Source organism: Aptenodytes patagonicus, chromosome 1 (assembly GCF_965638725.1).
Source record: "Aptenodytes patagonicus chromosome 1, bAptPat1.pri.cur, whole genome shotgun sequence".
Classification (NCBI taxonomy): Eukaryota; Metazoa; Chordata; class Aves; order Sphenisciformes; family Spheniscidae; genus Aptenodytes; species Aptenodytes patagonicus.
The window spans coordinates 57,112,226-57,132,287 of NC_134949.1; the positions used below are offsets into that span (position 1 = coordinate 57,112,226).

Consider the following 20,062-nt stretch of genomic DNA (forward strand, 5'->3'; position numbering starts at 1 on the left):
CACGCTGCCTTCAGGGAACCCTGAGAAGTCTCAGGGACAGCACACCCTGACAGGCACCACCCTGACTCCCAGCACGCCCAGGCAGAAGCCTGCAGCTGGCTGCTTCCCAGACCCCATCCAGCAGCCCCTGAACACACGCTTCCTCAGCCTGGGACTCTCATCTGTGCTTTCACTCCTCTTCCTCCCCAATCACTAGGGGATCAAGGCAGAGACACACAAAACTGGATGACAGAGGATGGCATCTCACCCTGCTGTTTGCCGATTCATACATATCCCCTTCCACTTTCCGAGCATATGCCACCAGATTCTCCATACGCCGATCCTTCAGTGCTGCAGGGTCAGGAGTAGGAAATATGGCTTGGACTCTGGCAGGGGAGGGAGGGAAAAAAAAAAAAGCACACAAGTGATTAGGGTGTCCCCAGGTGGGAACATCAGCACCAACCCCAGTGATCTGAACACAAAGCAGCAAGCAAATCTTCCGACAGACTGCAGCACTGCTACTGCGCCCGGGGGACACTGGCCCCGTGTAGATGGCTTGAGCACAGAGTGGGACACTTCCAGTACAACAGCCCCAAACCAGCAGATGCAGCTCCATCTTTCGTGCTTCTGCTTTCCCTTCTCACGGACCCTGACAAAACTCACTCCCTGGTCCCCTGGTTTTGGAAGCCGGGCCTCCTCCTGCCCCACACACACACCTCAGAGGCAGCAACTCACCTAACAGGAGATTGTTTTGATATTAGCTACTCACAATTTATGAACAAGGTGGTTTCGGAGATCCTGAGTAATGTCTTCATGCCACTGCTTTCGAATTCCAGTATTGGATGGTTGAGCTGTTGGCATGGCTCCCAAACTGGCAACGCTGGTGCTTTCACTCATCATGGGGCTTCAAAAACAGAGTAAGAATTGAGGGCGAAAGTCTAGCCCAAGCTTAGTCATCTTACAGTCATATCCTCTTTTAGAATAATGTTAGGACAAAGTGCTAGTTCAGCCATTCCCTAATCAATGGACAAACTCTGCAGAAATAGCTGCACAGACACCAAAACAACACCGTGAATGAGTACATGCTGTCCTACCCAAGGATTTGGAAAACTGGAACAAAAGCTACAAAATCCAAAGGGAGAGACAGCCATCAATGGCATTTACCCCACTGTTTATACAAGAAGTGCCATGAGATTATTAAGTACAAGGATTGCTTTTACACCTCAGTGAATAACTTGCCCCTTACTCCCACTGCAGCTCAATGGCAGGTTTGCGGTATGCCACCCTGATCAGTAAATGCACTGGAGCTTCAGATCTGCCCAGATACTAAAGCAGATAATGCCTGTAACCTCTGTGGCCTAAAAAACATCAGTTTGCAAGTAGTGACAAAGTTAAAATGGACACCAAGACCTCTAGAAAGGATAAGAACAAAGGCATCACGACTATGAGGCTTCTTTTCCAACTGTCCTTTAGCACAACCATCAGTTAGTCCCTCCTAGTATAAGCATGCAATATCCTTACGTACACCCCTTTCCCCTTCATCTCATTTGTTATGGGCAATCATCAGCATTTGCAGCTGAACAAAATCACTGGGGTACAAAGAATAATTCAACTTACTTTTGAGAATTCATGGTTGAATGTAACATTGAGTCAGGCAGCAGATTAGGGGTTTGAACCCCTACTCCTCCATTCACTCCCATTGGATTTGCACCTAGAAAACAGAAGAATAAGTATTCTTAAATGAACAGCCCAATTACTGTGCAAAAATCAGTAATTGCTCAGCAATAACAAGGATCTAGACTTTCAAGTACTTTGACTTTTGTGAAGGGAGTTTAATTACCCGTTGCTCTCTTTACCCTCTTAATTTTACAAACTTAGAAAAAGTCTGAGGCACAACACTGGTGACCTCCAAGTGAAGCATCACACCACATTACTCTTCTGCACAACAAACAAGCAACTTCAATTTGCTGCAAACATTATGTACCAGAGTCCTTTTCTGTGACTCCCTAACTAAAGATTCAGCATTACCAACCACTTCTGGTTTTTTGTTTAGAAGCAGTTGGGTTTGGGGTTTTTTTTGTCATTTGGGGTCTTAGGATATATATTCACAAAAGCTTCCAAAACTTAAAACATCAGCTACCACCTATATCTGACAAGGTCCCCTCTCACCCACTCCATACTTAAGGATCCTACAACTAACTCCAATGTTTGTACTAAGAAGGAAAATCTGACAATCCTTTGCAGGAAAAACCTCTAGTAATTTGTTACGTACCAAATCTGCTTTTCTGAATCACAGCAGATCTCAATCACCATAAAAAGTTGCCTATTTTCTTCACACACTACAGCTAAGACTCAAATAGTGAAGAAAAATGCAGCATATTTCTGTCTGGAGCTTCTGAATAGATTACTTCGTGAAGTTGAGTAGCAGCATGAAAGCCATTACACCAAGCTTCACATGTATTTAGGACATCTGAATCCTACAGAATCTGTATTTCAAGCAAAATTAGACACTGCGTACAAGAGAAATCCACTGAAATTAAGTATATCAAGCCTCATACATACCTCTAATATCACAACCAAGTGTTTAACAGTCTTTTCATAAAGCTGCCTCCAGCCTCCCTTCCCTTAGTCACTTTTCTCTCCTTCTCGGATTCACTTTGCTATCTGAGAGCAAGCTGATGTAGAAGACAACTGTCAACCTTTGCCTTAACTCTCCCTTTTCAACTGCTAAAACCGACCATTTGTTTGATCTACTTAGGACTGCATCTTTTCACATTGCAGTCCTCACCAAATCTTGCTGTTTCTCCTAAACTAGCCCTGTTGTCATGTAGGCCATGACCTGATAATTCCTGTCTCACCTGTTGTAATTCCCTCCTTAGCCACCCGCTCCTAATAATGAAACAACAGTCAGAAGTCTACACTCTCCATGCTTGTTTTCTACATTAAGCTTCAGTCCTTCACGCTCCAAGAGCTTTTCAACCGCATCTCATTGGATTTTCTTATCAGTGCTACAAGGAGTGCCCAATAAGAACGCACAGGCCAAACTCTGTGTCTATAAATAAAGAGAGAACCATTTTGCTTCAGAAAAATGGATGACATTCCTTTCAATCTTTCAAGGCTCTCACTATAACATTTTAGAGCTTCTAGAAATTAATCTATTTGTAAAACACTCTAATACACAGTAGAAAATCATATTTTAATCTAATCATTTTAAGACTAAGCTCTCAGGACCTTCTCCCCTCTCCTCTTTTAAAAAACGCTTTACACACCAGAAAGCAAAGTTTTAGCAGTATACAAGTCACATGCAACCTATGAGGACCAGTCATCTCATTAACAAGTCTACTCTACCCAACAGCTTTTTCCTGATTAACTCAGGAGTAGCATGTCCTTTGGTGCAGAAACAGCACATCAAACTGCAGCCTGCAACCAACTGCTACTCTCCTCTGCAATCTCTCAGGTCCTTCCTCATAGCATTCAGTACACGAGCTCGTCATGGGGCACACAGGCAGGACCACTGCAATCCCATACAAGCTTGTGATAAATCTCTACCAGCTCATCTTTCCTCTTTTCCATTAAAAAACCACCTCTACTTAAGCAACTCAAGCAAAGACCTGGGGGTGAGAAAGATTCCTGTGATATAATCTCAAACTATCAAAATTAGATTTGATAGTTACAGGTTACTTCACTCGACACCAGTGATAGCCAGGTTAGAATTAATTGCACTTCAAATTAAAATTCTTATGTAGTCTTCTGTGATTTTGCAATAAGCCACCCAGACAGTTTACAGTTATGTGAGTCCACGTGACAGGATTCAGAAAGAAAGTCTGTTATTTACTACTTTTCATTTTTAAAACAAATATTACATATCTGAGTTACAACTGTAAAATGCTGCAGTCTGAGTTAAATACAGGCATTCCAATGCATGCATTTCCAATTAAAAATTCCTAAAAAGCCCGAAACTTGCATTACAGTACAATTATAAAGCTACAAGACAACATTAAATAAAATGCTTTGGAAAACTGGTTCTCAAAAAAAAAAAATCATTTTTCTAAAGAAAATACTTTTCCTGGAGAACTTGTTTTCCAAGAGAAGGCATCTGGGCCCTCTCATGTTCCTGTTCCACTGAGTAGCTTGCTATCTCAAGTCTAAAATATTACAAAGCAATACCTTTTGCAAATTAACTAGCGGTATTAAGCTAGTAGGTTAAGAAAATTTGCATTAGATATAGCACAGGAAAGTTGCCTGTAGTTTGTATTTTAACACCAGCAGATAAACTTACTCATAGGATTCATAGGGCGCAGACCCTGGGGTGACTGTCCTTGTTGCTGATTCTTCACTTGAGCCTGGGGCTGTGTCTGCATCTGGTTCCCTTGATAGGTCAGTCCAAGGGCTGCATAGGCTCTCTCGATGGAGCTGGGGTCTATCTGACTGGTAGTGTTTATGTTGGGCGTTGTCTGCTGCCCCACGCCCACAGAGCCAGTATTTGCAAGTCCTACTGCAGCTCCGCCCAGCAGCGCTAGAAGACATACCAAGTTAATAAAAACAGCAGGAGGTAACCAAAGAGGTCCACAAAAACAGGGAAAGAACATAAAGAGTGCACTGGCTATTCAGAACTAAAACATCTCCTTCTAGGAGCATGCAGAGAAGAGGCCAGGCCTGGAAAACCTGTCATGAAACAGGGAGACAAGTTTTGACCCAACCAGCCATTCCAACAACATGCTGTTTTCCCTTTGAGCTGCTGAGAGGAAATCCCACTCTAAGTATTTAGGACACATCTGTTTTCTTCAAACTGAAAACAGAGGCACACCATGTCACAGAGGCTAAAGGCAGAAGGATACATACAGCTCTTGAACAGCCATTGCAATGCCTTTTTTTTTTTTTAATTAATTTTCTTAAACCAAGAAATATCTCAGCTCGCATTTAGTCATGAGAAGAGCCCAAAGTAACATTAAGAAAGGAGAAGAAAAAAAACATACAGGTAACACAATGACAAAAATCTTGCCAAAGATTTTGGCAGGAAGACCAAGGGGACACAAAGAGAAGGGAGAAGAGACATCTGATGCAAACAAAGGATGAAGACAGAACCAAATATCATCAGGGCTGAAACGACACAACCCTCTGTGTGTGTACATCTGTCTCCAGAACCTGGCCAGCTGGAAGAGGTGGTAGTGAAAAGCCCATCATATGGTTGAGAGAGCTATGACTTCTTCACCCTTACCACTCTCCTGCTAGGAAAATCCAATAAAGTTAGAAAGCTTCCATAAACACTAGCTATCAGAGGCAGAAAAATACTCTGCGACTCTAAAGCAAGAGGAAAATCATATTACATGTTCCCAGGTTCAAAAGCATCACCCACTATCACCTGTGGTGATTATCCAATACACAGAATTCCCCAGTAGACTTACACTGTTGATTTCTTTTGTCCCCAGCATTTTTGAGAGGCAAACATACAGGACAGTCATGTCTCGTACAATTCTTCCAGTGCGAGATGATTTGTCGGGAAGACGCACAGTGTGCCACTGAGAAAGGGAGGGGAATGAAAAGCTTTTACAAACTACTGCCAGTATCTCCAACATGGTCAACACAAACTGGGTAGAGAGCAACTATTTCTCTCAGGGCACACACATCTGTATCAACACAGGTCAGTAAAGTATTACTTGAAATAGTTCAGCACTAACTAGCCCTTAAAATGTTGCTAAATTTCTTCAAGTACTATTGGCTCAACTAAAGCTTACTTGAAAGCTCTATGTTATACACCGAAGCCTGTGTCTCCCTGGCTCGAAGGATAACACCATATACATCAGGCAGACTGTACCAAGCAATTGAGATGCCAGCAACTGGCACAACCCAGACAAGCCTAGGCTACCAAAAAGGTGGCATACATTTTCCTTGGCTACTAAGATAGACTAAGAGTTCACCAATGCCAGTATCAGCTTAATTCCTAGCTAGCTATTGTTTGAGATTTGTCTCTTCCGTTTAAGGGAGACAGGTAGACTACTACTTGCAGATTCCTGTTTTGTGTCTACCCTTACCAGAAGGCAGCATCCAAAAGATCTTACAGTGAGTTACAAAGTTAAGCAAAAGATCTTCACTCATCTCTCTGTGCTATCTTGTCCCCTCTAACTTGCCTAAACTTTAAAGGCTCAAAAGAAGTTTATTATTTCCATTCTTAAGGGGACAGATAGGTTAAAAAAAATTCTACCTCCCAAGCCACCCACTAGTTCTCCATCTCTTTCTAGGAGCCCTTCTTGTCCTGCAAATGTTGACCGCATCTATATAACCACTCCTCCACTTACCCTGGCAAGATTTGCCAGCCTGACAATGTGTCATGTGGTTCAGGACATTCTTCATGGTTCGGCAATGAGGGAGGTTGCACTGTCGCACCTCCCCGTTGGCCTGTTCTCGCCGCTGACACTTGTGAGCATGTAAGAGGAGAACTAGTTGCTGCTGAATGAGTTTGCGTTTTTCTGGATCTGCTGTTGGTGCTCCAGACCCCATTCCTTGAGAAGCTGCTGGCCCCATCCCAGCTTGCTGAACTTGGGGAGCCTGCTGCTGGCCCTGGAGAAGGTGGAAAGGAAATTCCCAGAAATAAATCTATTTTTGAGAATAATCCATTGAGCAAGTAAACAACAACAACATCAAAGAAGAGAAACAACTACTACATTCTGTGATTAAGGGAATAGCCCACCTATCTGTAGTTCTGGATGACTCGTATTAAATATAGCCCTTACCAACAGTCCTGGCAATAATTCTCTTGCCAGCCACAATTTCTTCCCCATATCACTCTCCTAGTCCTAGCTCTTGCCTTATCAAAGACCAGCAGAACTCTGCACATGTTCACAGGTTAATTTGCAGTGCTAGACCAACCAGAAAATATTAATAGCACTTAGACCTCAAATCTCCTCCTCATTTTGGAGGCTGGAAAGTTGCATCCACAATTCTTACATTAACGGAAGAAAGCACCTTTTAGAGTGAATAGAGTTTTCCCTCTATTTCAGTATAAGGTGCCTCAGTTTGACTGTTTCTAGAAAAGGAGAATGAAGGGGAAGTTCAGGAACCTTTTTCCATCGGGAAACTTGCATGTAGGCATTCAAAACAAGCACCTCCTTGTCTCTGCTAGAGATGAAGCACAACTTCAGGATAATACATGCCACAGAACTAAAGTATGGCAACATCTAGTACTACTTCTGTACTTCTGTTTATTTCTTCAGACTCCTTCGTATTTCTTTCAGGTGACATTTGAGGAGTACTCAGCAAAGAAGAGAGGCTTAGGGACTCTATGTTGCTTATATCACTTCAGTTCAGCTGCCTTCAGTTTCTAACAGACTCTTCACAGAGGGTTTTAGAGGATGTTTCTGGAGATCTCCAGATTTTTAGAGCTCAGCTACCTGCATTCCTAAACTCCAGTTCTCCTGTAGCTCTTCAATACTAGTATTAACCTTTCATTTTACAAGGAGACTTCACCAATTACTCAGTCCCCTCAGGGTTTGTATATGTTCCAATATGACCGTAACCGCCTTGTTTGCAGCCTGTCATTCTAAACGACAACTGAGATAGCAGCAACTTTTCATTCCTAGGTTCAACTGGGTAGCAGTTCAACTTCAAAGGAGTTACATACTCTGCACTGAACACAAGCATGACAGCTGGGGTTCTGAACAGCAAGTTTTGGCTGCTTCTTTATTGGTTCATACAACCAACTGGTTTGCTAGGCTTCCAACATTTCATGCTCAACTTAAAAAACATGAAATAAAACTCACAGGATTGAGCTCTTTTTAATTCAAAGGTACAAAAGTTACCTGGAAATGTTTTTTCAGCAACAGTTACTAAGATCAAGAGACTGACCCTCCCGGAGGGTGGGGAGGTGGAATTTGAAGCAGGGAGAAACACAAGCTATATTCAGAAATGTGAATTTGGTTCCCAAATTAACAAATACATGTAGGGAGAAAAAAGGCAGGACATGTTGCATGTCATACCCCTAACCAATTTAAGCTTCTAAAATAATGAGACAAACATATTCAGCCACCAGTGTTAAGCTCAAGCTAGGGAACCTAGTATTAAGGCCTCTCATCCACTTTTTGGCCCTCCACTTTTCCCACTACCTTTACTTCACCTTTCCTTAAGTCCTGCTGCAATAACAGTGAGGGTGGGGGGAGGGGGGGAAGGGGAGGCAACAGGGCTACTACAGCAACAACTGCCAGGGAACCTCCAGCATCAGGACTGTTGTGTGTGTTCATGTAATTCAAAACAGGAACAAACACATGACTGGGGCTTCTAAGCCATATCATTGGTATTACCTGTTTGAGAATGGATACTTCTCTCTCCCAAAAGCATCAAAGAGTACAAGCAGGAAAACAATCCTCACGACAAAGCTACACTGAGGTGGAGGGGCCCAATACACCAACCACAAGAGAAGGGATGGGAGAGGAGAGCAGAAGTGTCCAAACAGGTGGCAAAGCTCACCTCAGTTAAGGAGCTCCATTTAATTTTCTCTGCTAACAGGATTTGAAGGGCGAAGAGTGGAGGTGCAGCTTATCAACAGAGAAAGCACAACTCATCCCTCTCCTTCATATCAGCCTTTTCAGGACTTGAAGCAAGTGCATTATGTGTGGATTCAGAGCACGCATTCACATTGGGTATGACAGCTGTAAAAACTTATGGCAACACTAGAGCATATTGCTCCACTTTGGTCTACCACAACATTTTCTGGAGACACTTTTCATTCTACTTACCATGTTAGGCATTCCTGCCCCAGGAACTGGCTTCTTGTCCATTGGAAACTGTGGTAAGCTATTCTGCAGTCCAGCTTTATTCTGCATCTGAGGCCCAAGTCCACTGGCTCCAATCTGCTGCCCGGTATTCTGACTATATGGCTGGCCGTAAGGGCTGGGATTGCTCATCATTCCCATCTAGGAATTAAAATGGTAAGATGTTCAAGTAAGATAGCTTAAGTTCACAATGTAAAAGGCAAATGAATACTTCAGAGAAGCAAGAGTGATCACAGCCATAAACCACCTGCAATGCAATACCAATCCACATGCTTCCCCTCCTCCCTTATGCGCATGTATCTACCCATCACACAACATTAACTCCTCAAACAGACAGTTCCTATAAACAGAGTGAGGCCAACTTACCAACCTTTGAGGTCAGTCTGGTCAGAATTGGCCTGATTATTTCTTTATAAAAGATTTTGTTCAACAGATTTCTCATTTCAGCTTTCCCAATCACAAATTTGTACCGTAGACTATATAACTCACAAGTCTGGAAGAATTTTTCTACTCCCTGCATCTATGCAGACTCCAAATGGAGACAAATACCACCTTCATTCATCTCGGCAGGGTTTATCCCAAAAACCTCCTACCCAACTGTCAGCACTCCCACAGCTCCTCTCCAGACAGCCGTAACAATGCGTGTCTGCATTTTCAGTACACAACTGTTTTCAATTTAAGAATACACCATAGGCATAGGTAACACCACACACAGTCACAGTAACTCATTTGCAGTGAGCGGTACTAGAGGTCAAAGGAGATGGTAGGAAGGAACTCTGCAAACAAAACAAAGCTAGTGAACCATTCATCCACAGGGGAAGTAGATTTGTATTTCACACAAGCTGTATGCTCCTTTCTGCAATATGCATCGCCTATTTGCATATTCAACAGTTTTAGCATACCAGAATATACCATTTGTTGCCTTAGAATGCCCCAGAATTTAAACAACAGTCAGGATCAACCTTGTTAATAAAATTGTTTGTCCTCTGACTTTTTTTTCCCCATTCCTTGCATTCCCATCTATTTTTTCATGGGAAATTTGGCCTTCTAAGACCAAAACAACGGGCCACAGAGGATCAGGAAAACTGGAGATCTTTAAGATTACCAAGCTCTCACCATTACTCAAGGCAGGATACTAGAGGAGCCATAACTCACAATAATAAAGGCACAAAAATATTTTAAAGAGCTGTATTGTTTCAACTCACATTAGCATTTGACTAGATAATGTTCAGTCTCCCTGATGCTTTTTGCTTCAAGTCTGAGCATTTTCCTGCATCCAAAAAAAGTGCATACAAGCTCCTGTGGTAGGTTTGTTTCCAATCATTCCCACATTTTTTCTCAAAGCATCCTCCCCTAGTAGAAACACCTTGTTTCTGCTCCTTACCAAGCTTCTCCAACCTGCACAGAGAAGTAACCTACATGGCCAGAGATTACCTGCGATTAGTCAAACACTCTCCTTTTTCAGGTTGTAACATCTGCCAATCCATTATAATGGATTCAGTTTGCATTTACAAAATAAAGCAGGATCAAACCCAAGCTACAGGAAAAGGAGCACAAAACTCACTAAAGAACCTGCCACTTTAGACATCCGATATATACAAGTGAATTCCCCTGAAGACAGCCCCCTCCACACACACACAAGCAATAACCATAATCATACAGCAGTAATTCATTAGAGAGCAATGAAAATCTCTACACATGGTAGATAAACAAACTACGCAATGATCAGGCAGAACTAAAAAAAGCTTCCCTTCCTCTGTCTCCTTTGGCACCACTCCTGCCATGTCTCAACTGCAATGAATACACATATGGTGACCAATGAGGCAGCTGCTGCCAAAAACAGAACAGGTAAGACTCAAACCCTTCCTGTCTCTCCCTCAGAAGACTAATGAGATCTTATGTGCAAGCTGAGCAGAAGGGAAAGGGAGAAGAAAAATGTAAGGAGTCAGCAAACATACTTTCAGGGCTCTTCCCCATCATCATTGCTGCCTCAAATTGATCAACAGGTTCAAGACTTAGTGAAGGACTGACAGTGGGAGTTATTTCCTTAAGAAAACAAGATATAGAATCATAGAATAGTTTGGGTTGGAAGGGACCTCTAAAGGTCATCTAGTCCAACCCCCCTGCCATGGGCAGGGACATCTTCAACTAGATCAGGTTGCTCAGAGCCCCGTCCAACCTGACCTGGAATGTTCCCAGGGATGAGGCATCCACCACCTCTCTGGGCAACATGTGCCAGTGTTTCACCACCCTCAGTGTAAAAAATTTCTTCTTTTCCTGTAAGATAGCCTGATCCCTTTGGCTCCAGAAAGGGTTCAGAAAGCAGGTACATACCTGAAGACAGAAATCTCTAAGCAAAGTTTCCAAGTTCATTACCAATCATAGCTCCCAAAGTTAGCTGACACCTGAGACCACACTAAAGTACAGGCTATGTTGGCCATCACTAACACTGCCCCCATATGACTTCTGCAACTTATGCTGCTATCAGCCTTAAAAAAAGACCTAATCAAACAATTCAGAACTGAAGACTGAAGGCACATTTTCACACCCTGGTACCACAGGGAGAAATCAAGATGCCCAATTCAGACAACTGGGGACTTCACACATTGATACCAAAGGATTCAGAACAACTGTGACCTGATAAACCAGCTCTGTCCTGACTGCAGGGGGAGAAACCCAGTCCTAGACTTAAAAAACCACCTTTGCTATGTCACCCAAAACAGAAGCTTTCTGATGAAACTCAAGGATGAGGTTTGACCATGCCAGTCAACCTTTGTATCTGCAACACGGCTGGACACAAACTTTATGTGAAGCATCTGGCTTTTTCAAATGTACTAATCAATTTGGCCCAGCTCTGATGCTCTCAAGCACGAGCCATTGGCACTGTTTGGGGTGCAAAACCAGCCCCCTCAAACAAGGCTGTCTCCATGGCAGAAATGCAGGGCTCCACTCTCCCTAGGGCTACGAACCATCAACCACCTCACTGAGGGGACTTCCTCCACCCTGCTGTACCCAGGGACCTGGCAGCAGACATGCCCAGCTGCTCCTGACAGGGGTAATCCTCAGTTCCCCATCTCAGCCTACAGGAGAGGCAAAGAGAAGCACAGGCCAGGTTGGAGGGCAAACATGCCAAACTGACTCCAAAAGCCACACACTCAAGCAACACCTAAGAAGGACACTAATAAACAAATGCCACAAGGTCTCCTGGAACAAATCAGCAGCCATCACTTGGTCCAAGCGAGGCTGACACTTACCAGATCCACAGCCAAACCTCACAGCAAGGCCCCCTGGTCCTGCTGTCACAGACCCACTACCCTGACACCAACGTAGACTGAGTCAAGAGAAGGGTCATTTGGGAGATTCTTCACCTGGCACAAGGTGGCCTTGTGACCCTGGCACAGGAAACAGGAGCATGCTCATGCCATTTGCTGTGACATGTTGAGAAACATGAATAAAAGAAAACAACAAACAGGAAGAAATGGATGACCTCATGACAACAGAAGGAAGATAAAAATAATCCTGTAGAATTTTATCAGTAGGAAACAACCAGAAAGACTGACATATAGTTCATCATCATATTAATGATCTATTGGGAGTGAGGGGTAGATAAACAATCAAGTGCAGAAGAACCAGCCAAGAAAGGTGGTGTTAGTACCACTGCATGAGACAAGTACAAGGCTTCATCTGCAATACCATGCAAAAAAATACATGGCTGAATCATAGCTACAAGTCACCAAGTGCAACCTCTACTTGCTCCCTTCCTGGCCACGACCTCCTTCCACTGCTCTTACCATTTCTCTTCTTACCCATCCCATCTATTGTTTTCCTTCCTCTCCTCACAGGCTCAACTTACTTTCATCACATACGCAAGGACTTGCACACAAGGAAGAGCAGACAGAAATCCACATCACAGTAAAAGAGAAGAGGAGGAAACAAGGAAAACAGCAAAAGATGATGATGCACGGCTAACAGACAACAAAGGTAATCTCAAATGGTTATACCTTCTACATACACAGTGGAAAACAATTTGACTTTCCTGCCTCCAATGGAAGCAGGGGCTGTCATTACCAGAATGGTGGAAGATGTGCACCTCTCACCATGTAAAGGGCATGGATGACATGAGCAGGAAACATCCTAGTTCACAAGCACAAGCATAAGCATGAGCAGCATCAGATAGGGCTGTTCAGACACTCCCCTGACCTGAGAAGAGCAACTACAAAAAGTGGAGGAAATTCCCCAAAGTTTTGTTCTAATGCCATGAAACACATGCATCTTCTGTTCGGAAGAAGGTCAAGTAGCTAACTCTGCTTCTAGTTTTACTGTCGATACCACAGAGTACAAATTGAGGAGGAATACCCGTTACAGCTACGCACATAAACATTACAATATTCTACTGTTTCTCTATAAAAACCAACTGCTTCCTGACAGTCTAATATTTGAAAGACAACTAGATATCAGCAATAGTATTGAACAATGACAAGTTTTAAGATTTGCAAAGATAAATGTAAGCATGGAGAAGTAAAGAAATAGAATTAAGTTTTAATAACATTCTTCCAAATAAACCAACATTTGCAGTATCAACTATGTATCTCTATTGGGGTAACTACAGTGCATGCACTAGTTTAAGACCATACTGATGGTATCAAGTATCTTTCCATATCCACATGTTCACAAGTGGAAGTTAATTAACTTTCCTGAAACTGGAAAGTTAGTTTTATTAAATTCCAGCTGGCTCTTTAAAAACAATAATTTATAATTGATAAATTGTATATCATTTTCTAGTGCCATTCTACTGACTGGTAGAGCATTACTGGACCCAGACATAACCAACTTAACAACAAAATTTTGACAGTGGTATCTGCTGCGCTCTTTCCAAGGACTATTATCGATTATTATTCTTTGCACTTGACTGCACTATGTTTTAAGGTACCTATTACAAGACACTATCATTATTTCACTGCCATCTGTGCAAGACACTCCCCTATCCACCCCAGAAACTTAGACTCAAGACAAATCTTTACTGCTCCATTTCTCCCTCAAACACACATATTCCTCCCTTACACTGGGATAAAGTAAGAAATTGCCTATTTTTTTTCTCACCTTGGTTCACCAAAGAAAAAGGACCAGAACATGCAACTACACTTTCAATGGATTAGTACTTGATCATATGGTACACTTGGTACCAGAGTCTAAACAGTGTGGATACATTTACCTGTTGAATCAAACAGCTATTGAAAAATAAGGCAATCAAGAACACTGACCTTCTACCTAAAATGTGACACTGAACATGCTAACACTAAGGAACATAAGGTGCTTTTATTTTCTTTATCTAATTTTACAATTTGAGGGTGATGTTATCTTCAATCTCTCTGCAACTTTGAACAGGACTCTTATTCTGACGCTTCTTGTTTTACTTAAAGGAAGTTATGGAGATTCTGAAGAACTACATTTGTCTTTGTAAAATATTGCCATCAATTCTTCTTAACAGAGGTTAAACTGATAAAACCAAGTGTATCCACTGTAATAGGAGAGAACCCTGTATATACTCAGAACAGTAACCCAAATGACAAAGAATTACTACTGGTACTCTAAACATTTCAAGTAATTTCATATGCGAGTGAAATACTCACATAGCAGAGGTAGCAGTAATGCCCTTACTAATCTGAACTGCCTTCACATCCATTTCATTACTTCAGTAACAGAACATTTCTTGAATCAGTGGGAGATGAAATCTAAATGACCTGAAAGCCAGGTGAACTTAGTCACTTTGTGACAGAGCACTGCTATCACAGAAATACACACACCAACTTATACACAAAATACCCTCCTCCCCTAGTAAGAGGCTGGACAATAAGACTGTAACTTGGCACTCTCGACAGAACCCAGTGGAACAACAAACTGAAGGTTTTAACTAGGTATTATTCCAAATGAAGAATGGTTCAAAACAGGAAACATGAATTTGTTCTTAACTTATTGTAGAGCTTGAATTTGCTGTTTACTTTTAAATTAATGAAAGTTGTAAAACTATCTAGTGAGACAAAAAGCATGAAAAATGCTTAAACACTGAAAGAATCAAAGCATTACAAACAATTTCCAAAACTTCTTTTTTAAGAGTAATAGGCACATCTTCTGTCCTCCTAACTTGCACACAACCAAGCACATAGAAAACCAAAAGCTATTCAAGAAAGCAAAACTTGTTACAATTCCTTTCCCCTCCAAACTTCTAACAGTTCCTTTCAGACTAGACTTTCACAGGCATTTTTAAGCTGGTACTGTCACCAAAGCAGGGTCCACACCCTCCTCTGACTGGCAATATCAACTCCTTTAATATGTCCCCTCCCTAGTATCAGCACTAGCTTTCCAACTGATGAGTATAAATTGGACCAGAAAAACAATTCAAATTAAAACTTTTTTTTTTTAAATGACCATGTGAGTTTCAAGCCTGAATCAGTTCCTCAACACAGCCTGTCATGCAACTGGCACAGAGATCGCATGCAGACAGAATTCCTTCTTTGCATGGCAGTGACTGCTCACATTATACATAAGACTACAGCATGAGACCACATGATGTAAGCGGCAGATTATGACAGTACAACTTTATGTACACCAGGTGACCCCAAATCAATCATTTACATTGACATTTAGGGTTTCCAAGTCCTAAAAAGTAACATGCACAACTAGAAAAGTTGAGAAGTACATGGCTAATGTGTAAAGCAAGTGTTCCACTCTATTGCTAGCCAATGTTTTGGGAGGAGAGGAAGAACACACTTCAGTAACTCCACAGGACAACAGAACAAAGCAGAAATGTAACCAATTTTGCTTTCCAAATTGACTAGCCACTTGGAGCTCATCTTTACTGTTAGAAGAGCATAACATCCTCCCTCCCACTTAGTTAACATCACAGGAAGCCTAAGCTATTCCTCCGTACAAACCATTGCAGACAACACACCTCTGTTTTACTGAGAGAAAACTCGGAGGCAACCCTCCCATCACCTAAAGGGGCTGACTTTGGCAAGCTAACATAAGTTGAACACAACCAAAGCATCTGGTCTATTTTTTTTCTCCTACTGAAGGACAGCTCCTGGATAATGAACATTTTTTGCAGCAATGAAGGAAGCCTACAGAAGGTATTACACAAACTCCCACATTAACAGCAACACAGTACTAAATTTACCAATTAAAAAACCTGGCTTTTAAAAACAACTGCTTAGGGTCCTCTGTTTTCATTTACTTTTTGAAGATTTGTAGGTGGGAAAAACAAAAGCAGATGGGTCAAGAGATAAAACGGTCAGACATTACTGTTGTCAGATTTTGCTAACTCCACCGCATGAAGTGAAACACAGGCTCCCTGCCAACAACCAAACCAATTGAAGACATTCTGGAATTTCAGCCTCCATTTCAGACTGTTCTTTCTCATCCGGCAGTTTCAACTCCTTTACAAGGGCTATAGCCACTATACTTACACTAAAAGTCTCAAGGTTTTTTTTAATCACCAATTAAAGAACTCTAAGTATTTTTAACCAGTCTGGGACTGTGAACTAAAAACCAGAAGTTATCGTGTATTTGGTCTGAATATTCCCAAAAGCACAAAATGTTCTTTCTTTAGATGTACAGCCTATTTTGGAATTTAAGCAAGCGAGGAAGACAATTTAATTTTGGACTACATCAGCCAAAAGCTTGATTTTGTGTCCTTTCTTTACTTCTCCTAGATAAACGAGTTTATTATAATTCATAACCCTACTTTAGCTCTTGTAAGTAAGGATTAATAAGTTGCATTTCACCCAAATACCCAATATGTCAATTTTTTTACCTCTGAATACAGCTTTCTGAAGTTTTGTTGGTTTTTTGTTTTTTTTTTTTTTTACAGCCAAGGAATAATGAATGAGACATTATATAATTCCAATACAAGAATACTTCTAGGTAGTTACATATTTCTTTCCACTGTAAACTGCACACAAATTTTCTACTGTAGCAATCAAGCTTTGCAACAGCTTTCCTATCAGGCAAAAATATCTGAAGTGACCAGACCACAAAATCAACTCATTAGTAGACATAAATATATCAGAACTATTGTCAGCAGCACACTGAGCTTAAGCAAACAGCTAAGATCAAAGAACATAATTAATAACATTCACAAAACACTATAATAATTTTACTTAATACATTAAAGCATGGCAAAACCATGAATACAGAGCATAATTTTCATTTATGGTTCAAATACATTTATAGACTATGTTACTTATCATTCCAAGCCCTCCAAGCAGATTGACTTTAGGCATTCCAAGATGGATCTAAGCAGGTATTGCAAAGCACCTTAGACAATCTTTGTCCTCACTAGCCAAGAAACAAAATACCCACTTAAGTATTTCCTTTCACTTTAGGTATTTTCTAGGCTTTTGATCAAAACACTAAAAACTTGAGAAGAAATACTCAACTGGCTCCCTACTCTAAAAAAGCTAACTGTGCATGACAAAAGTTTTAGATATCTCCTTGTGACTTAAACCACCAGGTCTTCTCTCACCATTTCAGTGACCCACAACAACTTTCTTCCAAACTCCTAAATTAAAAAAGCACATCAATTTCCCCCTCCAGTATAAAAAGGGGCTTTTTTCAGCTTTCTGGTTTACTCTCCTATATACAAAACTTTTCTAAATTTTAAAACTAGAACTGGGTTGGATTAACAGTCTTTAAGAACCCAACATTTGTCTTCAGGTGTTTACGCAAGCATTCTTTCTCCACCAATAACTCAAATATGTGTTTCTTAACAAGGTCCATGTATGTCTTAGCACATACAATATATCAGTCCATTCAAACCTGTATGTGCCTCTTCTCATCTGCTACAGCATAAACAAATGCTGATCTCAGACAACAAATACCCTCACTAAGTGTCATGCAGAAAAAAAGCACAACATCTAAAAGGCCCTGATGGATTTCCATCACACTCACAATACCAGCATCACATTAGATGGGAAAATACATTTGTGGGCAAAGCATAAAACAGAATAAAATACAATCAAGTTACTTTTCGATGTTGTTGACAATTTATACTGCCACAAGATTTCTAAAATAGACTTTTTAATCTAGCAATAGTCTTGCTGGTTGTGCAAGACTCAATTTTCGCCTCCCATGACTGCCACAAACTCCACTTTAGCAGCATATAAACTATTTACCACATGATCCAGGACTCCTAAAAGAAAAAATCCTGTTCTATAGAACCCATACTGCAGAGGAATACATCTTATAAAACAAAGTCAACAAGGAGAAGGAAGGTAATAAAGTCAAGCTTAGCTTGTCTTACCTTGTTCATGGCTCCAGGCTGCGGCCCTCTCAGTCCAGCCTGACCTCCCATCTGTGGAGAGCCTTGTTGCAGCGTCTCAGCCAACAAGTTACCAGCACTACCCATTCCTGGGTTTGGGTATGGCATATTAGGTCGCCCTCTGCCTGCTCCAATTGAACCGTTCATGACTTGCCCCTGCATCATCCCCTGTCCGTTGCCTGCTGCCAACATCCCAGGATTCATGCCAGCATTCATCCCTGTGTTCATTCCCATGCCAGGCTGATTAACTGGACTGTTTACTGTTGGCATCATTCCTGCTGTGGATTGGGCTGAAGGGCCCTGGTTTGGTCCACTGGCACCCATCGCCATATTGGGAGAAGTCAACCCAGCCTGTGCCATGGGGCTTTTCACCATGCTGTTTAACATTCCCATTCCAGGACTATTTTGTTGGGTTTGACTGGCCATGCCCTGGCCAGGGCCACCAACCCCCATATTGAGATTTGGGGAGCTACCAGCCCGTAAAAGTTCAGACAGCTGCTTGTGTTTAGAGGCAGCATCTTGTGCCAGACCAAGGCTGGTCTGCAGCTGATTAATGTCACCACCATTGGTGAGTCCCAGTTCTGTGGAGCTGATCAGTTCATCTGGCAAGTCATGCTCCAGATCAAAGAGTGATCCAAAATCTGAAAAACAAAACAAATTTTGTATGAGGTCAGAGCAATCAGTAGTGTCTTGAAGAAAAATCTTGTTCATCAGTTTCTAATTTTTTATTTCAATTAACTAGCAAAACTTCACTTCGTGTTCCAGCAAAATTCCCATATCAGTCATTACTGAAAACCATCCAATTTGTCATGATAAAAGTAATTTCTAAACTTTGCAGAGTCTAAACTAGAGAACACCATTCTACTTCACTCTCCTACAAGAGTTTGTGTTGAAAGATCACTGGGTATCTCAGACTATGATCTCTCAGCTTGAGAAATTTGACAAGGAAGGAGAGAAAAAACTATATTAAAAAAATCCCACAGTTAGCCAATGGAAATAGACAACAATTATTACAAAGAATTATAAGGTTGATGGGAAAGCACTGTCTTTAACTTTCACTGAACTCTGTGAGTTTTGGAACAGATGTAACTAATATAGTAATATAGTTTCAAAAAAGTTTACTATTTATAAAAGAATAAATAGAGGTTTGCTTGTGGGGTTTTTGTTTGTTTGTTTGTTTTTGGGTGGTGGTTTGTTGTTTGTTTTCTTTTTTTGTTTTTTTTAGTCTTCCACATCCAGTCATTCCCAGCACAGAATTGCAAAATTCCATTGAACTTCACTGGACAGCCAGTTATCTTCCCACAACGAACACTGTCAGAAAACAATCAAAATAACCCTCCTGGCCATGAAGCTGTGAAAACACACTAGGATAAAAAAATCAAATTCACATCTCAAGAACCAATGCAAAGCAATCCCCAAGGTAACCAAGTGGAGAAAGATTACTATTTGGGATCTATAGATGCAAGAATATTACACAGTACCCAGAATCAATTTGCTCAAGAAAACAAGAAGTTCTTGTGTCTGCAGAAGCAGCATGCACCTTAATCTGTATATTTAATCTATGGTAGTTAAAACAAAAATAACCTAGAAAGTTTATGGCTAAAAGCTGAACCACTGTGTGACATAGCTACGCACAACTAGGCTGTAAAGCTTAATATTTGGAATCTGAGAATACCTAGTAAAGGAGGGTTTTTTTAATGTTAACTATTGGAACGTTTCAGCACCACTTCTGCCAGAAAGGTCATTTCACAGAGGCTCTGTAGGAGGTATTGCACTGCATTTTCAAAAACTTCAGATCTAGACAATGACCTAAAATACTACTCATTATCTCAGCAACTGCAACTGCATTTAAAAGAAAATATCAATTACACTGAATTCTAGAGAGGCTGGCAAGATGACTTGGTCCAAATATTAATGGAAAAAAGACTACAGTTAAACAGCATGTAAGTCGGAAAAGCTCATCAGCATTAGAAATCTGTTCAAAATGTTTCACATGATACTA

At 41.2% G+C, this 20,062-nt stretch overlaps 1 protein-coding gene across 1 annotated transcript in view; it reads right to left on the reverse strand.

The window, feature by feature from the left end:
* Positions 1 to 20,062, reverse strand: part of EP300 (EP300 lysine acetyltransferase) — a 66,789-nt gene that overhangs the window by 31,647 nt on the left and 15,080 nt on the right. The window contains exons 2-9 of the mRNA XM_076337206.1: positions 18,043 to 18,701; positions 8,709 to 8,885; positions 6,276 to 6,537; positions 5,385 to 5,498; positions 4,259 to 4,495; positions 1,597 to 1,690; positions 749 to 883; positions 248 to 365 (exon numbers count right to left, since the gene is read on the reverse strand). Coding sequence (XP_076193321.1) covers positions 248 to 365; positions 749 to 883; positions 1,597 to 1,690; positions 4,259 to 4,495; positions 5,385 to 5,498; positions 6,276 to 6,537; positions 8,709 to 8,885; positions 18,043 to 18,701 — 1,796 coding nt within the window. The remainder of the gene's footprint in view (positions 1 to 247; positions 366 to 748; positions 884 to 1,596; positions 1,691 to 4,258; positions 4,496 to 5,384; positions 5,499 to 6,275; positions 6,538 to 8,708; positions 8,886 to 18,042; positions 18,702 to 20,062) is intronic.